At 39.7% G+C, this 14,353-nt stretch overlaps 1 protein-coding gene across 2 annotated transcripts in view; it reads left to right on the plus strand.

Annotated features, from left to right (window-relative positions):
* Positions 1 to 14,353, plus strand: part of Mtmr7 (myotubularin related protein 7) — an 88,494-nt gene that overhangs the window by 43,042 nt on the left and 31,099 nt on the right. For both annotated transcript variants that reach the window (XM_078031083.1, XM_005330800.4), the window contains 2 exons: positions 3,686 to 3,820; positions 12,523 to 12,655. In XM_078031083.1, the coding sequence (XP_077887209.1) occupies positions 3,686 to 3,820; positions 12,523 to 12,655 (268 nt within the window). The remainder of the gene's footprint in view (positions 1 to 3,685; positions 3,821 to 12,522; positions 12,656 to 14,353) is intronic.

Genomic DNA, 14,353 nt, shown 5'->3' on the forward strand with positions numbered 1-14,353 from the left:
TACCACACCTGGGCTAGGTAGAGTCTCATGGACTCCCTTTGGAATCAAATCGCTTTGCAGATCACAGATAGAGATGTATAAGTGATCACAATTTTGTGCATGTTTGTAATCAAGAGCTCTCAGAATTGGTACATTCTTTCTTCTTATTATATTATCTTTAAAAAAAGAGAGGTGTTTGCTTTAAACTGTGCACCACATGGTTTTCTAAATTCCCAGCATAAATTTCTGGGACACACAAGTCTTGAAGATTTCTAATGGACGTTTCCTTAAGAAAAACACAGCTTTTCTTTTTATCACTAATATTCATTGAAACCTCTTATGTGATAGGCACAATTCTAGGAGCATTATAGTGTTATATACTTTATCACACACTTTGGTTTTCATCTTATTACTATTTTATAGATGCGAGAATTAAGATTTAGAAAAGATACATAAATTACCCAAGGTCATATAGTAAGTGAGACTAAAACTAGGATTAAAAGCCAGATCTTCTTGAATGCTGCTCTTGATGCTGTATTAGGCCATCTGGCTTATTTTTCTGCTGGGGGTGCTACTTTTGGGTAAGAATTTAGGATCAGGAAACATTGTCTGGATGAAAATCATGGTTTTACTAATTACTAACTGTGTGATCTTGAACAAGTTCCTTAACCTCTGTGTGCTTTCATCACTTCATCTATAAATAATAAAAGCTCTTACTATATATGATAATTAGAAGATTAAATAAAATACTCGAAGTTCTTTTTTTCTTTTTTTTAATTAATTTATTTTTTGAATACACAACAACAGTGTAATGCATTACAATCCTTATTACGCATATAGAACACAATTTTTCGTATCTCTGTATATAAAGTATGTTCGTGCCAATTTATGCCACTATACATGTACTCTTTATTTTGCATTACAATTCTTAATACACATATATACCACAATTTTTTATATCTCTGTTTGTATATAAGGTATGTTGGCACCAAATTCAAAGTGAAGTTCTTAAACATGTGCCTGCCACATATGCACTCAAAACATGTAGATTTTAATGATTAGTAGCTTTGTAAATAAGTAGCTTTCCTGATAATACCACTGGGGATGTTTTAACCTCTGTTCTCAGGACCTTGACACCTGTAGGAAGTGCTGCCAGGGACTAGTAATACTTTCTTAACCTCTCGATTATCTAGAGTGTTTATAGGATATGAAGAAACACTCAGAGACCACTCACTTGTTTGGTACAAAATTGAAAACTGCATGTGAGGAATCCCTGAGTCAATGAGGAATTCTTTTTGGAGCACATCATAGGTCCAGAAAATGACCCACAAAACACTAGCATGAAGTCCATTTAACATGTCTGGTATAATATATTAGCCACATTTCATAGTATAACTGTTCTGATTAACCCCTCATTTAAATCTAGCTTCTCTGCCCCAGAAGGTAATTGGTAACTGTTGCTGTCACTAATTTGCTTCACTTCATGGTTGGAATCTCACTGGCTTAGTGAGTTTAGGTGTGTGCTTCACAGACCAATTCTTATATTTAGAGGAGGTCCCTTCCCTTACTCTTCTAATAGAATCTAACAGGTTGCCTGGTGCTAGCCGTCCTCAACTAATATTTCTTTAACCCAGATAAAATATCTTGTGAAGCCAACTCAGAATTATTCACTCTCCAGTCAGAATTCCCTCAGAGCAGGGTGGCAGACTCTGACCCCATAAAGACCACTACTGAAAGGAAGCTGGATGCCAGGCCAAGCCATCGATGGCGATTTGTTGGTCCTTTGCTCCCCAGTGTCCTTGGGTCTCTCTTTGCCTTGCTTCTGGGTCTTGCCCTGGTTTGCTGTCCTCTTCTCCCATGTTCAGACCCTCTGGTCCCTCTCCTCTCCCTGCATTCAAGAACTAGACATCTCTGAAGGGACTCAGCTGCCCCTTTGCTTTGTTTTCCATTTTCCATGCACTGCCCTCCTGAATTCTGAGTGTAGCTCCAGGTCCTGATTTCCTTGAACCACATCAGTAATGGCCTTCTTCTACTTCAGAATAGAACTGGCATCCTCAGATGTCTATGTGTCTAGCCAGTCTATGATTCTTGATGTTTATGACTAGTGAGAAATGTCCCCACCTGCTCCATGAGGGGCACCGATGCCCACATTCTTCTGGGGAAATGCAAGCCCTTGCCAAATTATCTTGAGTTGGGCTTTAGGAACTGGGAAGCTAGAAATTAGACCCAGAGAGGGCACCTTCTCGTGGGTGGAGCCCTATTATCAAGCCAGTTGGGCAGGAAATGACATATGGAGACTATTTCCCACAAGGGGTTCCCCTTCTCAGTCTGTCTGGAGGGGTTCACTTCTCACCACCATGACTACTGCCTCCTCCTACCCAAGGGAATTGAAGACTTAAGGTAGATTCTTTGAGTCATTCATGTATTTTGTTGGGAGATTTATATATTTAATTTAAACATTAAAGCAAAGTTTAAATCTACACAAAGATATTTTACTAAAAAACCGTAGGTTTTGGGCTGAAGTTGTGGCTCAGTGGTAGAGTGCCTAACATGTGTGAGGCCCTGGGTTCAGTTCTTAGTACCAAATATAAATAAATAAAATAAAGGTCTATTATCAACTAAAAAATATTTTTTAGGTAAAAAACCTTATGTTTTATAGCTGCAAGTTCATCTGTACTCACTTATTCACAACTCAGGGGTAGGTTTGTGTTCTTCCACATGTCATTTAACGTTGCAGTACACTGCCGTCCCTGAACGGGCAATGGTTTCAGGATCCTCCTCAGAGACCAGAGTCTGATGATACAAAAATAGCATGTTTTTGTGTATGACCTGAGTGCATCCTCCTGTGCAATATCTTCTTTGGATCATTTTAAATACTCAGTGCAATGTGAATACTTTGTAAGTAGTTATTATGCTATATTGTTATAATGACCAAAGAAAGTCTGAACTTATTTAGTACAGGCACAATTTTTTCCTGAATATTTTGATCCACTAATGTGGGATCTATGAATATGGAAGGCTGATGTACCATGTTAGAATTGCAGGGTAAGGACAGCACAGTAAAGAATGCAGATTGATGCCAACAGTAGCCCCTGGATTCTAAGCACACTGGAGTCAGCACAGATTTGTGTCAAGCTGGTACCAAACCTGGCAGCAACCTGGGTTTTCATTACAGTGAAAATTTACCATTTAGAATTAGAATTGCTTTTTAGTATTGGTAATGTTTTTAAATAGGTTAGTTGAAAAAATGACCAGCAGCATAGCATTAAAAATACATGCACAAAGCTATGTGTATGCGTATGTATTTTTTTTTTTTTTTACTGGTCTTGCCATTAGCTCTATCCTGTAAGTTTTAGAATATTTATTTTGTATTTCTGCTTTGGGCAGGAAAATGAAACAATACCAGTGAAAAGGAAAGTAGGTTATTTAAATGGCTTTAAATTTCATAATTTTGATCCTATATAAACATCTTTACACATTCCTGATATCTTACACAAAGAGTTTTCGTACTGTTTGCACATGAAGTGGTTTCTTTGACCTGAATTAAAAATTTTAAAAAATCTTGATTTCCAGAGACAGTGTTACCTTATTTTCATAAGCGGGTGTGTGGTGTAGGTGAACCAAGGGGTCTCTGTTGGGGAGATAACTCCAGAGTCTTCTGGGTGCTGTTGCCTGATGTCGTTGTGTCTCTATGGCTCTCCCGCAGGCCTCCATCTGCCGGAGCAGCCAGCCCCTGTCCGGCTTTAGTGCACGGTGCCTGGAGGATGAGCAGATGCTCCAGGCCATCAGGAAAGCCAATCCAGGAAGCGACTTCATTTACGTTGTGGACACTCGGCCTAAAGTAAGTGGCACCATTCCAATGCCTCTATGCGGCCCTGCGGTGGGCAGCCAGAGTCCAGGCAGAGCTGACAGTCCACCACTGCTGGGTCTGCCCAGGGGCTGTTCCTCTTTGCATGGTCAGTACTCGGGCGCCCTGCTGGGCTGCTTTCTGAGGGCCTAAGCTCCTGAAGGGCTGAGTGTGTCAAGCACATTTTCTGTTTCCCCTGCTCCTAGCTTTGTGAGCACATTAAATGAGGCTGGCTTAGTTTTAGAAATTGCCCTCCTAAATACACCCAGGGACCATTTGATTTTTTTTTTTTCCTAAAACACCTCTTTCTGCTCTGACAATATGAAGTTTACTGTGGAGCTCCAGCAGTTCAATTTTTGTGAGGCATTCAGATACACGCTTTCAACTTCTACCTGTGATGATCTATACCTATGATTTGGAAAGAGCTACAGAATATAATGTTAAGTTTAAAAAAGTCACAAAATAATATGTATACTATTATATTCATGTAAAAAACCTGTACATATGTAAAAGTATATAGAGTAAGATCTGGAAGGATGAACAGCAAGCTATTAAAATTCCATGGAGAAAGGCGGCTTTGGGGAGGTACAGAACTTTTTACTTGTCTGTTTTCTATGTATTAATCTTCCAGTTTGATGAAACTTCTAGTAGGAAATAACAGAGCAAGGGGCAGGCCAAGGGGATCTTTCACTTCCCTCCCATTCAGCTTCACTTTTTTAAAAGCACAGAACTAAGGACAGTACAGGTTTCCAGTTAAGCTCCTTAGACCCAGTTTTTTCAAAATCAGTCAAAAAACAGAGTCCCCAGAGGGATATGCCAGTGAAAACAAAGAAACGAATCACCTCTAAGTACAGTGAATATATTGCATGGGTTGAGATGACAGAGTGAAATGTCCTTTATTTGATATATTTCCCATTGTACTTTCTGTCCAATAATGAAATACATCTGGGCCTATGACTGATGAGAGTGAAAATATACATGCAGCTCTTTCTCTCCATGTGAGTATGGAAAGGAAAGGAGTCTAGCACGTACCATTAAACAAGAGTAGGATATAATCCCGCTGGGAAATAAAAAAAAAACTGAGGGGGGAAGTGTATATCAAAACCTGTAGTTGGTGAGAGGTGAATGTTAAGATTTTTTTTACTTTTTAAATTACTGTTGGGAAAAAAAAATTACTGTCGGAATTCTTTTCATCATAAAAAGGCTTTAAGAGCATAAGGACCTTCAATGTTATAGAATTACAATATGACCAGCAATTCCATTCCTAGATATATACCTAAGAGAAACAAAAACATGTCCACATAAAACCAGTATTTGAATGTTTATTCATTATTAATAAGAGCCTAAAAAAGTGGAAATAAATATTCACTAAAATATAAATTCATTGAGAGTGGATTTATAAAATGTGGTATATCCATTCAGTGGAATATTATTCAGCTATAAAAGGGGTGAAGTACTGATACACTGCAATATGATGAACCTTGAAAATGCTATGTTAAGTGAAAGAAGTTTATGCCAAAGGACACCCAACTGGGAGATTCCTTTTATATAAAATGTCCCAGGCAGATTCATAGTGATAGAAAATAAACTGATTATTGCTTTGGTTGGGGGGATGGGAGGAAATGGTGTGTGAGGGGGGCAACTGCTAATGTGTAGAAGATTGTTCTTTGAGGTGATGGAAATGTTCTAAAATTAGATTATGGTGATGGTTGCACAACTATGTGACTATACCAAACACCATTGAGTTGCACTTTCCATGGGTGGATTGCATGGCATGTGAATTATATGTCAGTGAAGTTGTTAAGAAATGAACACAAAGAGGCTGGGTATAGCTCAGTGGAGAATACTTGCTTAGCACCCACAAAGCCCCGGGTTCAATCCCTAGTACCAGCTGGCGGTGGTGGGGAACACAAGAAAATAAAAAGAGCATCAAAAAAAGAACAGAAAAGTAGGACCCACAGCTTCAGTCACTCAAAGAATACATTATTAAAAATAGGTATTTATAGATAGTCTGTACTCAGTGGCAATTTGAGAAAAAAAATGAGAATGGGATGCAATCTTTTTATGGATACTCAGACCTTGGTAATTTTCACTTCTTCTCTGAGCCTCATTTTAAAAAATACTGTGATTCATTTCCTCCGTCACTTAATGTAATGTCTTCCTCATGTAATGTCAGTGTTCTCCTCAGGCCCTTGGCCTCAGAACAGTCCATTCTGTTTCTGATCAGAGTGTGCTATGGAATAGCCGTGTGGAATAGTAAGGGTGGAGTTGTTCTCACATGCCAGATCAGCAAATCAGTCGTGGAAACCAGCGATGAAACCTGCTACGGCCAGGTCATAGTCACATTCTAGGAGATTACACATCCAGATCCCTTCCTTTTAGATACACTCTCAAAGCACAACACATAGGCAAAAGCTTCAAACTAGAAACAAAAATAGCTTTTCAGCTTAACGATTTTCACTTGATAGTTGCCAGAAAAATCTCTGACTTGTACTGTTCTCCTTCAGTTTGTGACCTTCTCTCTGACTCACGCTTTAACCCCTTCCTGCAAATGCTGACTGCCTTCCCTAAGTGGAGGTCTTCTGGATTTCCTAGTAGTTACAGAGGATGAATGAATGAACGCCTGCTTCTTCGACACACATACTGAAGAAAAGACCAGGGCTTTAACTGAGTAGAGACTGGAAAGCCCTTTTCCTATCCTGTTTTTCCATCTTCAGATAAAGGCAGACAGATTCACCTGCTAATTTAAGAGCCAGTGATCCAAGTTTGCACTGTGTTATGTAAGCCTTCCCTAGAATGTAGCAGCTGTAGGGCCGGGCATATTCCAGATTTAAAACAAATTAATCCAAAGGATTTGATTCGAAGGGTATATTTAGCACTTAGTGTGTTTACTCTAAGAGATAAGTGGTTCAACACTGATCCATTAAAGAAAATTGGTGGCCCTCTTCTCGTATTTATCCCTGCACACACACTTCACATGATTTTTAAACTGTTTGCTTCGTGCTTTCATTATTTTAGAGATCGTGTATGTTGATTTTTGTTCCAGAGTGTGTTAGGCTCCCTTGGTAGCCGGGAGACTGAGCTCATGTTAGTCATAGAAGGTGTGGACAGTGGCAAACCTGGTACTTCCTAAAGTTGCTTATAGGTTTGATTAAAAAGAGAAAGGCTTTGGAGGCAGCCTGAAGGAGTCAGGTCCTTTGGGCAAGGCTAGCCCCACAGGACAGCCTCCAGAGCAGCTTGTTCAGGTGAAAGCCTTCTAAACTGCTTATTGACAATACAATCATGGGAGGCAAAGGTAGTGAAGTCCTCAAGCACATATTGAATATCTCCTCAAAAATTATGTCCTCGAGGTCACATATTACCGCTAGAGTCTGGTGCATGAGGAAAATTTGCAAAGGCGTTGATGCAGTATTTGCTGGATTGTAAAATGAGGGATAACTCATTATATCTCAACCTTGTTCATACCCTTCTCCATGTTCTGGATTTTGCTGAGCTTTTAAAAACTCCAGGTACTTTCGCATTTAACATAAGAACCCTGCAAATTAGGAGATTTTTCATTTCGTAGGTAAGGGTGTAGGTCCAGATTTACCTAAGGTCACACAAAATTCAGATCGAAATCCAGGCCTGTCTGTTCATGGTGGTTTGTAGGTTTTTTGTTTTGTTTTGTTTCGGTGTGTGTGTGTGTGTGTGTGTGTGTGTGTGTGTGTGTATGAAATCTTTCCCGGGGGAACCTCATCCCCATGTTAGGGTTCCAGAGGATTGTTACTTCCGAGCACACACCAAGTGAAGCTGCAGACTCAGACCTGAAGAACTAACCATTAGTTCATCCAAAGTCAGGCCAAGGCCAGAGAAGCAAAAAGGTTTCTGAGCTGTACTTTGAACACCAGCCCCTGTGGAGGAAGTGCTGAGCCAGGCACTGGCTTCAATTGGTGCTCGGCCTTTTGTCCTTGCTGCACCTCCAGAGGCTGTTTTGTGGGTGTAGCTTCCAATTTCACCTTCTCAACGATTTCCTGTGGCGTGACATGATGCCATGTGGGATGTTTTTCTTTTTCTCTGGAGTTGGTGATTAGGTGGCATTATCTACTCACTGGATCTGGGAAATTCAGTTGTAAAGATTAGGATTGCCAGAAAGAGGAGAATCTAGGGTCTCATTTCGTAATCAGACATACATCGTGTTTGCTGAGGGCCATCCTGGCAGCAAGCAGAGGAAGAGAGAATGGGAGGGGAGACAGGGTGTGGGAGCAGTGGAGCAGTTCACATTCCTGCTCTCTGTTAGGGCAAATTTCCTGTGAGTTGAGCTGGACATGAATTATCTTACTAGAACCTTCCTCAGAGAGCTTGCCTGCTGGGGGTCTCTAGCTGCATGTGACTGTCGGGGTATCTTCTGGCAAGGGAGGCTGAGGGAACAGGCTCACACCAAAGTGGATTTCCATGTCAGTGACATGTGAACTTCCTCTTCCAAGATATGCCCTAGCAGATTCACAGAGATGGTCATTTAGTGTGATCCAGGAAACAGAGACAGAATCACAACCTTGCCTCGCTTTGCAAAGAGCTGTTCACCACCGCTGCCCGACACTACACAGAACCGAGATGAGAGAGAGGAGGGAGGGTGTCCCAAAGCAAAGCCCTCACTGTCCACACAGCCCAGAATGGGGGAGGGAGATTATTTGCATTATACCTGGGTTCCTATCTGAATATGTCCCTCAAGCTGTTATCTACTTACAAAGTAGGAAAGGAGGAATTTTGACCAGCTCAGTTGGAGACAGTAGTTGTAAGAAATAAAATCTTCTCATAATTTCACATTGTGCCGCAAGTTAAGGTTCTTCACTGAACCAGTTATGGATGGAGGAAGGGAAAAGGACCATCATCAGACAAACACCAGGGCATGGCCCAGTCGTCCTCCTGAGATCAGCGTTTGTTGTCCGTTCCCCAACTATGCCAGATGAGGACCCGTTGTTACTTAGGCATAAAATGTAACTGCTGAAATCTTACACTCCAAGCCTAAGATAGTGACCAGCCTGCCCTTTAACTTGAGATCCAGATGAACTCTTGTGTTTTCAGAGGTTTGTTTGATTGAGGGTTGGGGGTGAATCTGACGCTGTTTCTTTACAGTCTTGGTGTACTCTTACTTCATTCTGTTATTCAGTTACTTATCCAGTTAATCAGTCAGTCAGTCAATCTTCATGAAGTTCCCGTTCTGTGTATTAGGGGTATGGCCCTAAATGAGGTGCAGGGATATGACCATCAGTGAGCCTGACAGGTCTCCATGGGGCTTATGTTCTCTACCCCTCCTCTCATTCACCACTGAATGTTTCGGTGCCTGCCTGCTCCACTCTCTTCTCATTCTGGTGGATAGTCTCTGTTGTGGACACTAAATAAATCTCATTTTTTTTTTTCTATTTAAGCACGCTAAGAAATTCCTCAGTCATCCTCTGCTATCTCAGTTAAAAATTTAAATTTCTTAAATGAGTCTATTTGCAGAGGACCCTAAATGCTTTTGAGCTTCTTCTCTTGCTTCTGCTGCCATAGACGAACTTCTGCTCCACTCGGAATGGATGGCTCACTGATACTGACCTGCCCCTGTCCCTGTCCCTCTCCTCCTCTTGCTTCATCTTGAGGGTCCTCCTCTGTGGTTGAAGCCCAACCTGAGCTTCCACTCTCATGAAACAGTAGTCCACACCCGGTTGTTCTAGACTCCAGCTCCTGCCGTGTCGCTGTCTCTGCCGTTCACTCGGGGGATTGTCTGTTATCTTTTGGTACTCTGTGCTCTCCTTTCCATCGCAAGTGTAAGCTCAGGACAGCAGAAGTAGATTCTTGTGCATCTTATCATTGTACTCAGTGCCTGGCACGCAGTTCATTGAGAAACAACCAAGTTTCTTTTGTTTGATTTATGAGCTTCTCTGCACTCATTATACTGTTATCATCAAACAGCATATTTTCCATATACATATATATATAAATACTAGAGTAACTTTTTGAATATTTTCAAATTGTAAAACTGTGTTTCCTGCTTTGGGGTTTCAGCTTTTGTCACATTATGGTTATAGATCCTATAAAGTAGGTGAAACTCCTGACAAAAATTACACTTGGGATGGTAGATTAAATATTGCCACCTTCTGTTCATTATGTGAAATACACACTTGCTCCCAAGATTTGTGTTTGCTCCTTTGTTTTTGAGGAAGACTACCAATCCATTCTCCCACCATCTATAATTGATGGTTTAAAAACATGGAGGGGCTGGGGTTGTGGCTCAGAGGTAGAGCGCTCACCTTGCACACGTGAGACCTTGGATTCGATCCTCAGCACCACATAAAAAAATAAATAAGTGACATAAAAGTATTGTGTCCAACTGTAACTAAAAAATAAATATTAAAAAAATGTGAACATGGAATCAATTATAGATTAAAATAATAGCAATAGTATTTTATTTCACTTTTTTGAAAGAGTGTCTCTGTGGTATGTATTGCGCAGGCTTAACTTGAATTATTCAAGAAACAGGATAAACACAAGGTTCATGTAACATAAGGATACTTGCAAGTATCTTATTAATTTGTTCTGTTTTATGAAGCTTGTTGTAAGGAATAAACCAGCACCTCTGAAAAATGCTTATATAAAGCAGTGACATTTTATAATGCATAGTTTTTAGAAGAACAATGCCTATAAGTATTTTTTTTTAATTCCCTTAAAATATTTAAAATTAAAAAAATAAACATAAGTTGTCATTCAGATACATGATTACAGTGTTTCCTTGATTAAGCCTAAAGCCTGTTTTATTAGGGGAAAGGTGACTCTTTTTCAGACAGGGAATAGTGCCCCAAGGTACTGACATTCCCCCAATGAAATGATGCCACATGAACTGAATCATGGAGCCAGGCTGCTATTGAGATGGGAGTCCCTGGGTCTGGCATGGTAGCACATACCTGTAATTCCAGAGGCTCAGGAGGCTGAGGCAGGAGGATCATGAGTTCAAAGCAGCCTTAGCAACTTGTTGAGGCTCTAAGCAACTTAGAAAGACCCCGTCTCTAAATAAAATATAAAATGGGCTGGAGGTGTGGCCCAGTGGTTAAGCACCCCTGGGTTCAATCCCCATACCAAAAAACAAAAAAGGAAATGGGAGCCTGGGAGCCTCTATGGCAGTGGCTTACCCTCTGCGGTTTTATTTTTAACCTTTGATCCATTTATATTTGTTATTTAAATTACAAAGTTAATGTATGTTCTTTGTAACAGTGAAGGAATACAGGAATATCTAAGGTTTATAAATGGTGTTTCCCTGCCACTTGCCACCCTCTGTCTTTGTGCTATAATGGTTGCAGATCAGCATATTCTTTCATATATTTTATTTTGCCTAATAAATATGCATAAACATAAATGCATATCTGTAAATTTGCTTTTATTAGAAGCGGATAATTATATGAATTACACCCTCTCACACACACTTACACACACATATATATTTATTTATTTATATATATACACACACACACAAACATGTATCCTTCTTGACACTTGGTAGTAGTCTAGGGTAAAAATAAACTGTAATTTATCCAGTCATTGCCCTATTGAGGAATTAATGGGTTTTAAGTCTTTCACTATTATAAAAATATTATAATAAACATTCTTAAACATTGTCATTATGTGCTGGTACTTTTGAAATTTTGTCAGATTATCAGAAGTAGGAGATCTGGGTCAAAGAATATATGTGTTTTTAATTTACTTTTTTGAAAGTATTGCTTTGCATCATGCTCTTAAGAGTGACCATTTTTTTCTGATAGTGTGATCCTGGCATAGGTTCTTTCCTTGGGCTATCCCTGCTGCCCTTTGTGGGGTGAGCAGAAGAGTCAGTGAAAATGTTTCTGAAGATGTCACAGCCTGCTTAGGCCAACAGTAACAGTGGGGTATTAGCAGACGCATGTCCATCTAGAAATGGATGCATTTCCCAGGACAAGGCAGGACTTGTCCCCTTCTTCATTTTACTACATAGAGCTCAGGCAGAGAGATTTTGGACTTAATAAATTTCTTCAGAATCCATTATCAGTTTGAACTAAGAAACCTCTAACGTCTCATGTGCAAAATTATGATAATGAAAGTGACAAAGGGGAGAAAAGCCCATTTATTAGGTGTCTGGATTTAAATAGTGGCTGGCAAGTGTCTGCATTCCTCTTTTCATTTTATTCAGTGATTCCTGCTCAAGGTTTAGTTGGGTATCTGGGGGATCCTTGTTGGCAGATTAGAATGAATGTGACATTTGATAGCATGTTTATTGCAGTATCATATTGGAAGGTACCATAATGAAGCTTATAGAGCATTATGTTGACAGCTGTATCTGCTGATATTCTGCCAATCTGCAGGTTGTAAGATATGTTATTAAATCAAAACAACTTGGCTCCATCACAGAATTCCACATTCACTTTGGCACCTCTGACAGGAAACTGCAAGAGGCATCTCCAGGAGGGTTTATCTATAGAATGCTTCCCACCTAAGAAAATGTTGTGCATGCCAACAAATTCATGCTGTTGAAATAAAAGCTCAGTGTGAGTCCCTGGAACTACATAGCTCAGTAGAGAGTCCCAGTGATTTATATCATATTATGTTTCTGCACATGATTTTGAATGTTTTTATGAATATCTGTAAAATGTTTTGGTTGTTTCGTGGCCTGAATATAATTGATAACTATTCTGTTTTGCTGACCACTGCAGCTTAATGCAATGGCAAATCGTGCTGCAGGGAAAGGCTATGAGAATGAAGACAATTATTCCAATATCAAGTTTCAGTTTATCGGGATAGAGAACATCCATGTCATGAGGAACAGTCTGCAGAAAATGCTGGAAGGTAATCCATTTCCCTATGCACAGCATTTTTAAAAAATAGAGCTAAATATCTTGATTCCAGAATGAAATTAGATAGTCTTTTGATTTTAAACTTTTCCCCCCCCAATGATGCTGTTTACATAGGTGTCATAAGCTTGAAAAAGTATCATGTTGCTGTGATTCTTGAAATATTCAATAGTCTCTTCTTTCCTTCAATTATTACGGTGAAGTGGTTTTGTCACTTGATTAGCAGTCAGGGACGCTTCAGTGGCACTCAACATCTAAGATAAAAGTGCACAGGGATTTTTTTTCTTCCCCACATTAGTCAGACCCACATTCAAGGACCTTTAGAGAGAAAATGATGCTACATTTAAATCAATTCTTTAATTGCTGTTTTTGTGTGGAAATCAGGTTAATAAATTTTATCTCCAACTTGCTGAGTGGCCTTTATAAGGGCGGGTATTGGAAGTCCTTGAATTCATTTCTGAATGGCAGCAACTGCTGCAATACACACATATATACCACCCCCCAACACTAGCACATGTAGCAACAAGCACATAAAACTTGGATACACACTCTGCATGCTTTTGTGGAGAGGAAATGAAATAGATGACGCATAAAACAGTTATTCAAACAGCCATAACTGATCAGCAGAAAATGTGCATTTCAAGCAAAACTGGATCCTGTCTTATGCCCCTTGTGATCATAAAGACCCACGGAAGAATCTATTGCCATTGTCCACCATTTCTGACACCAGAACCAACTAAGAAGAGGAAAAGGAGGATTCAAAAGCCATGGCTTTTGCCTTGCCTCTAAATGCTATGTGTGTCCTTCCGGTGAGCACAGCTGAGTGCTAGGAAAGTGGGCTCTCGCAGTAGGAAATGTGGAGTCTGGGGTGTAGATGGACAAAGAAGATACTGATTTTTTTTTCTAGAAATGCACACTTACTGTCAGTTACTTATGTAGTTCTCCATATAATTAGTAGTGAGGCTGGGGGATCTTGAGCATCTCAGACAGACCTAATGTCCATTCTCTTTTCTGGCCTCTCTAGTTTATATCAGTAATTATGAAACTTTGAGCACATTAGTTAATTTAGCTGGGTCTCTGTTACTTGCTGTAAAATGGGGGGATTGGGTTAATAATTTCTGTGGGCCTTTATTATTGCAACAGTTTGATGCTGTGATTGCAAATACTTTAAAATTGAGAATTTGAGGTCTGGGGGTATAACTCAGTGGTAGGACACTTGCCTAGTGTGTGCAAAGCCCTGGGTGCCATCCATGGCACTAGAAAGAAAATTTGGACATTTGAATGTTTAGAAGTAATCCTTCCCTTCAACTGAAAAAAAAAAAAAGAAAAATCACAGTCCTAGAATTATCTCCATCTGGTTCTTCACATAATCTGCAGTCTCTTAAGTCACAGTGGCAATACTCTGGATATGATTATTTGAGCTTCTTACACTTCTAGAGATTTTAATGAGAAGTCTGGCTGTCTTTGATGTAAGCTTTTTACCCCTTGAAAAATTGAGCTAGCTTGATACTGTTATAGAAGGGGTAATCTTTATAGGAACTTCAGTATGAAGAATACTCATCATTGTTAGACTCATAAAAACCCTTTATGTTGATAAGTTTTACATTTTTCATTTAGTACTTTCTAAATTGGCTTTTGAGAACATCTTCTATGCAAAAAGTTGCACACAGAAATGCTTACAACATATAAAATT

The sequence above is a fragment of the Ictidomys tridecemlineatus genome, chromosome 14 (genome assembly GCF_052094955.1).
Source record: "Ictidomys tridecemlineatus isolate mIctTri1 chromosome 14, mIctTri1.hap1, whole genome shotgun sequence".
NCBI classification, from domain to species: domain Eukaryota; kingdom Metazoa; phylum Chordata; class Mammalia; order Rodentia; family Sciuridae; genus Ictidomys; species Ictidomys tridecemlineatus.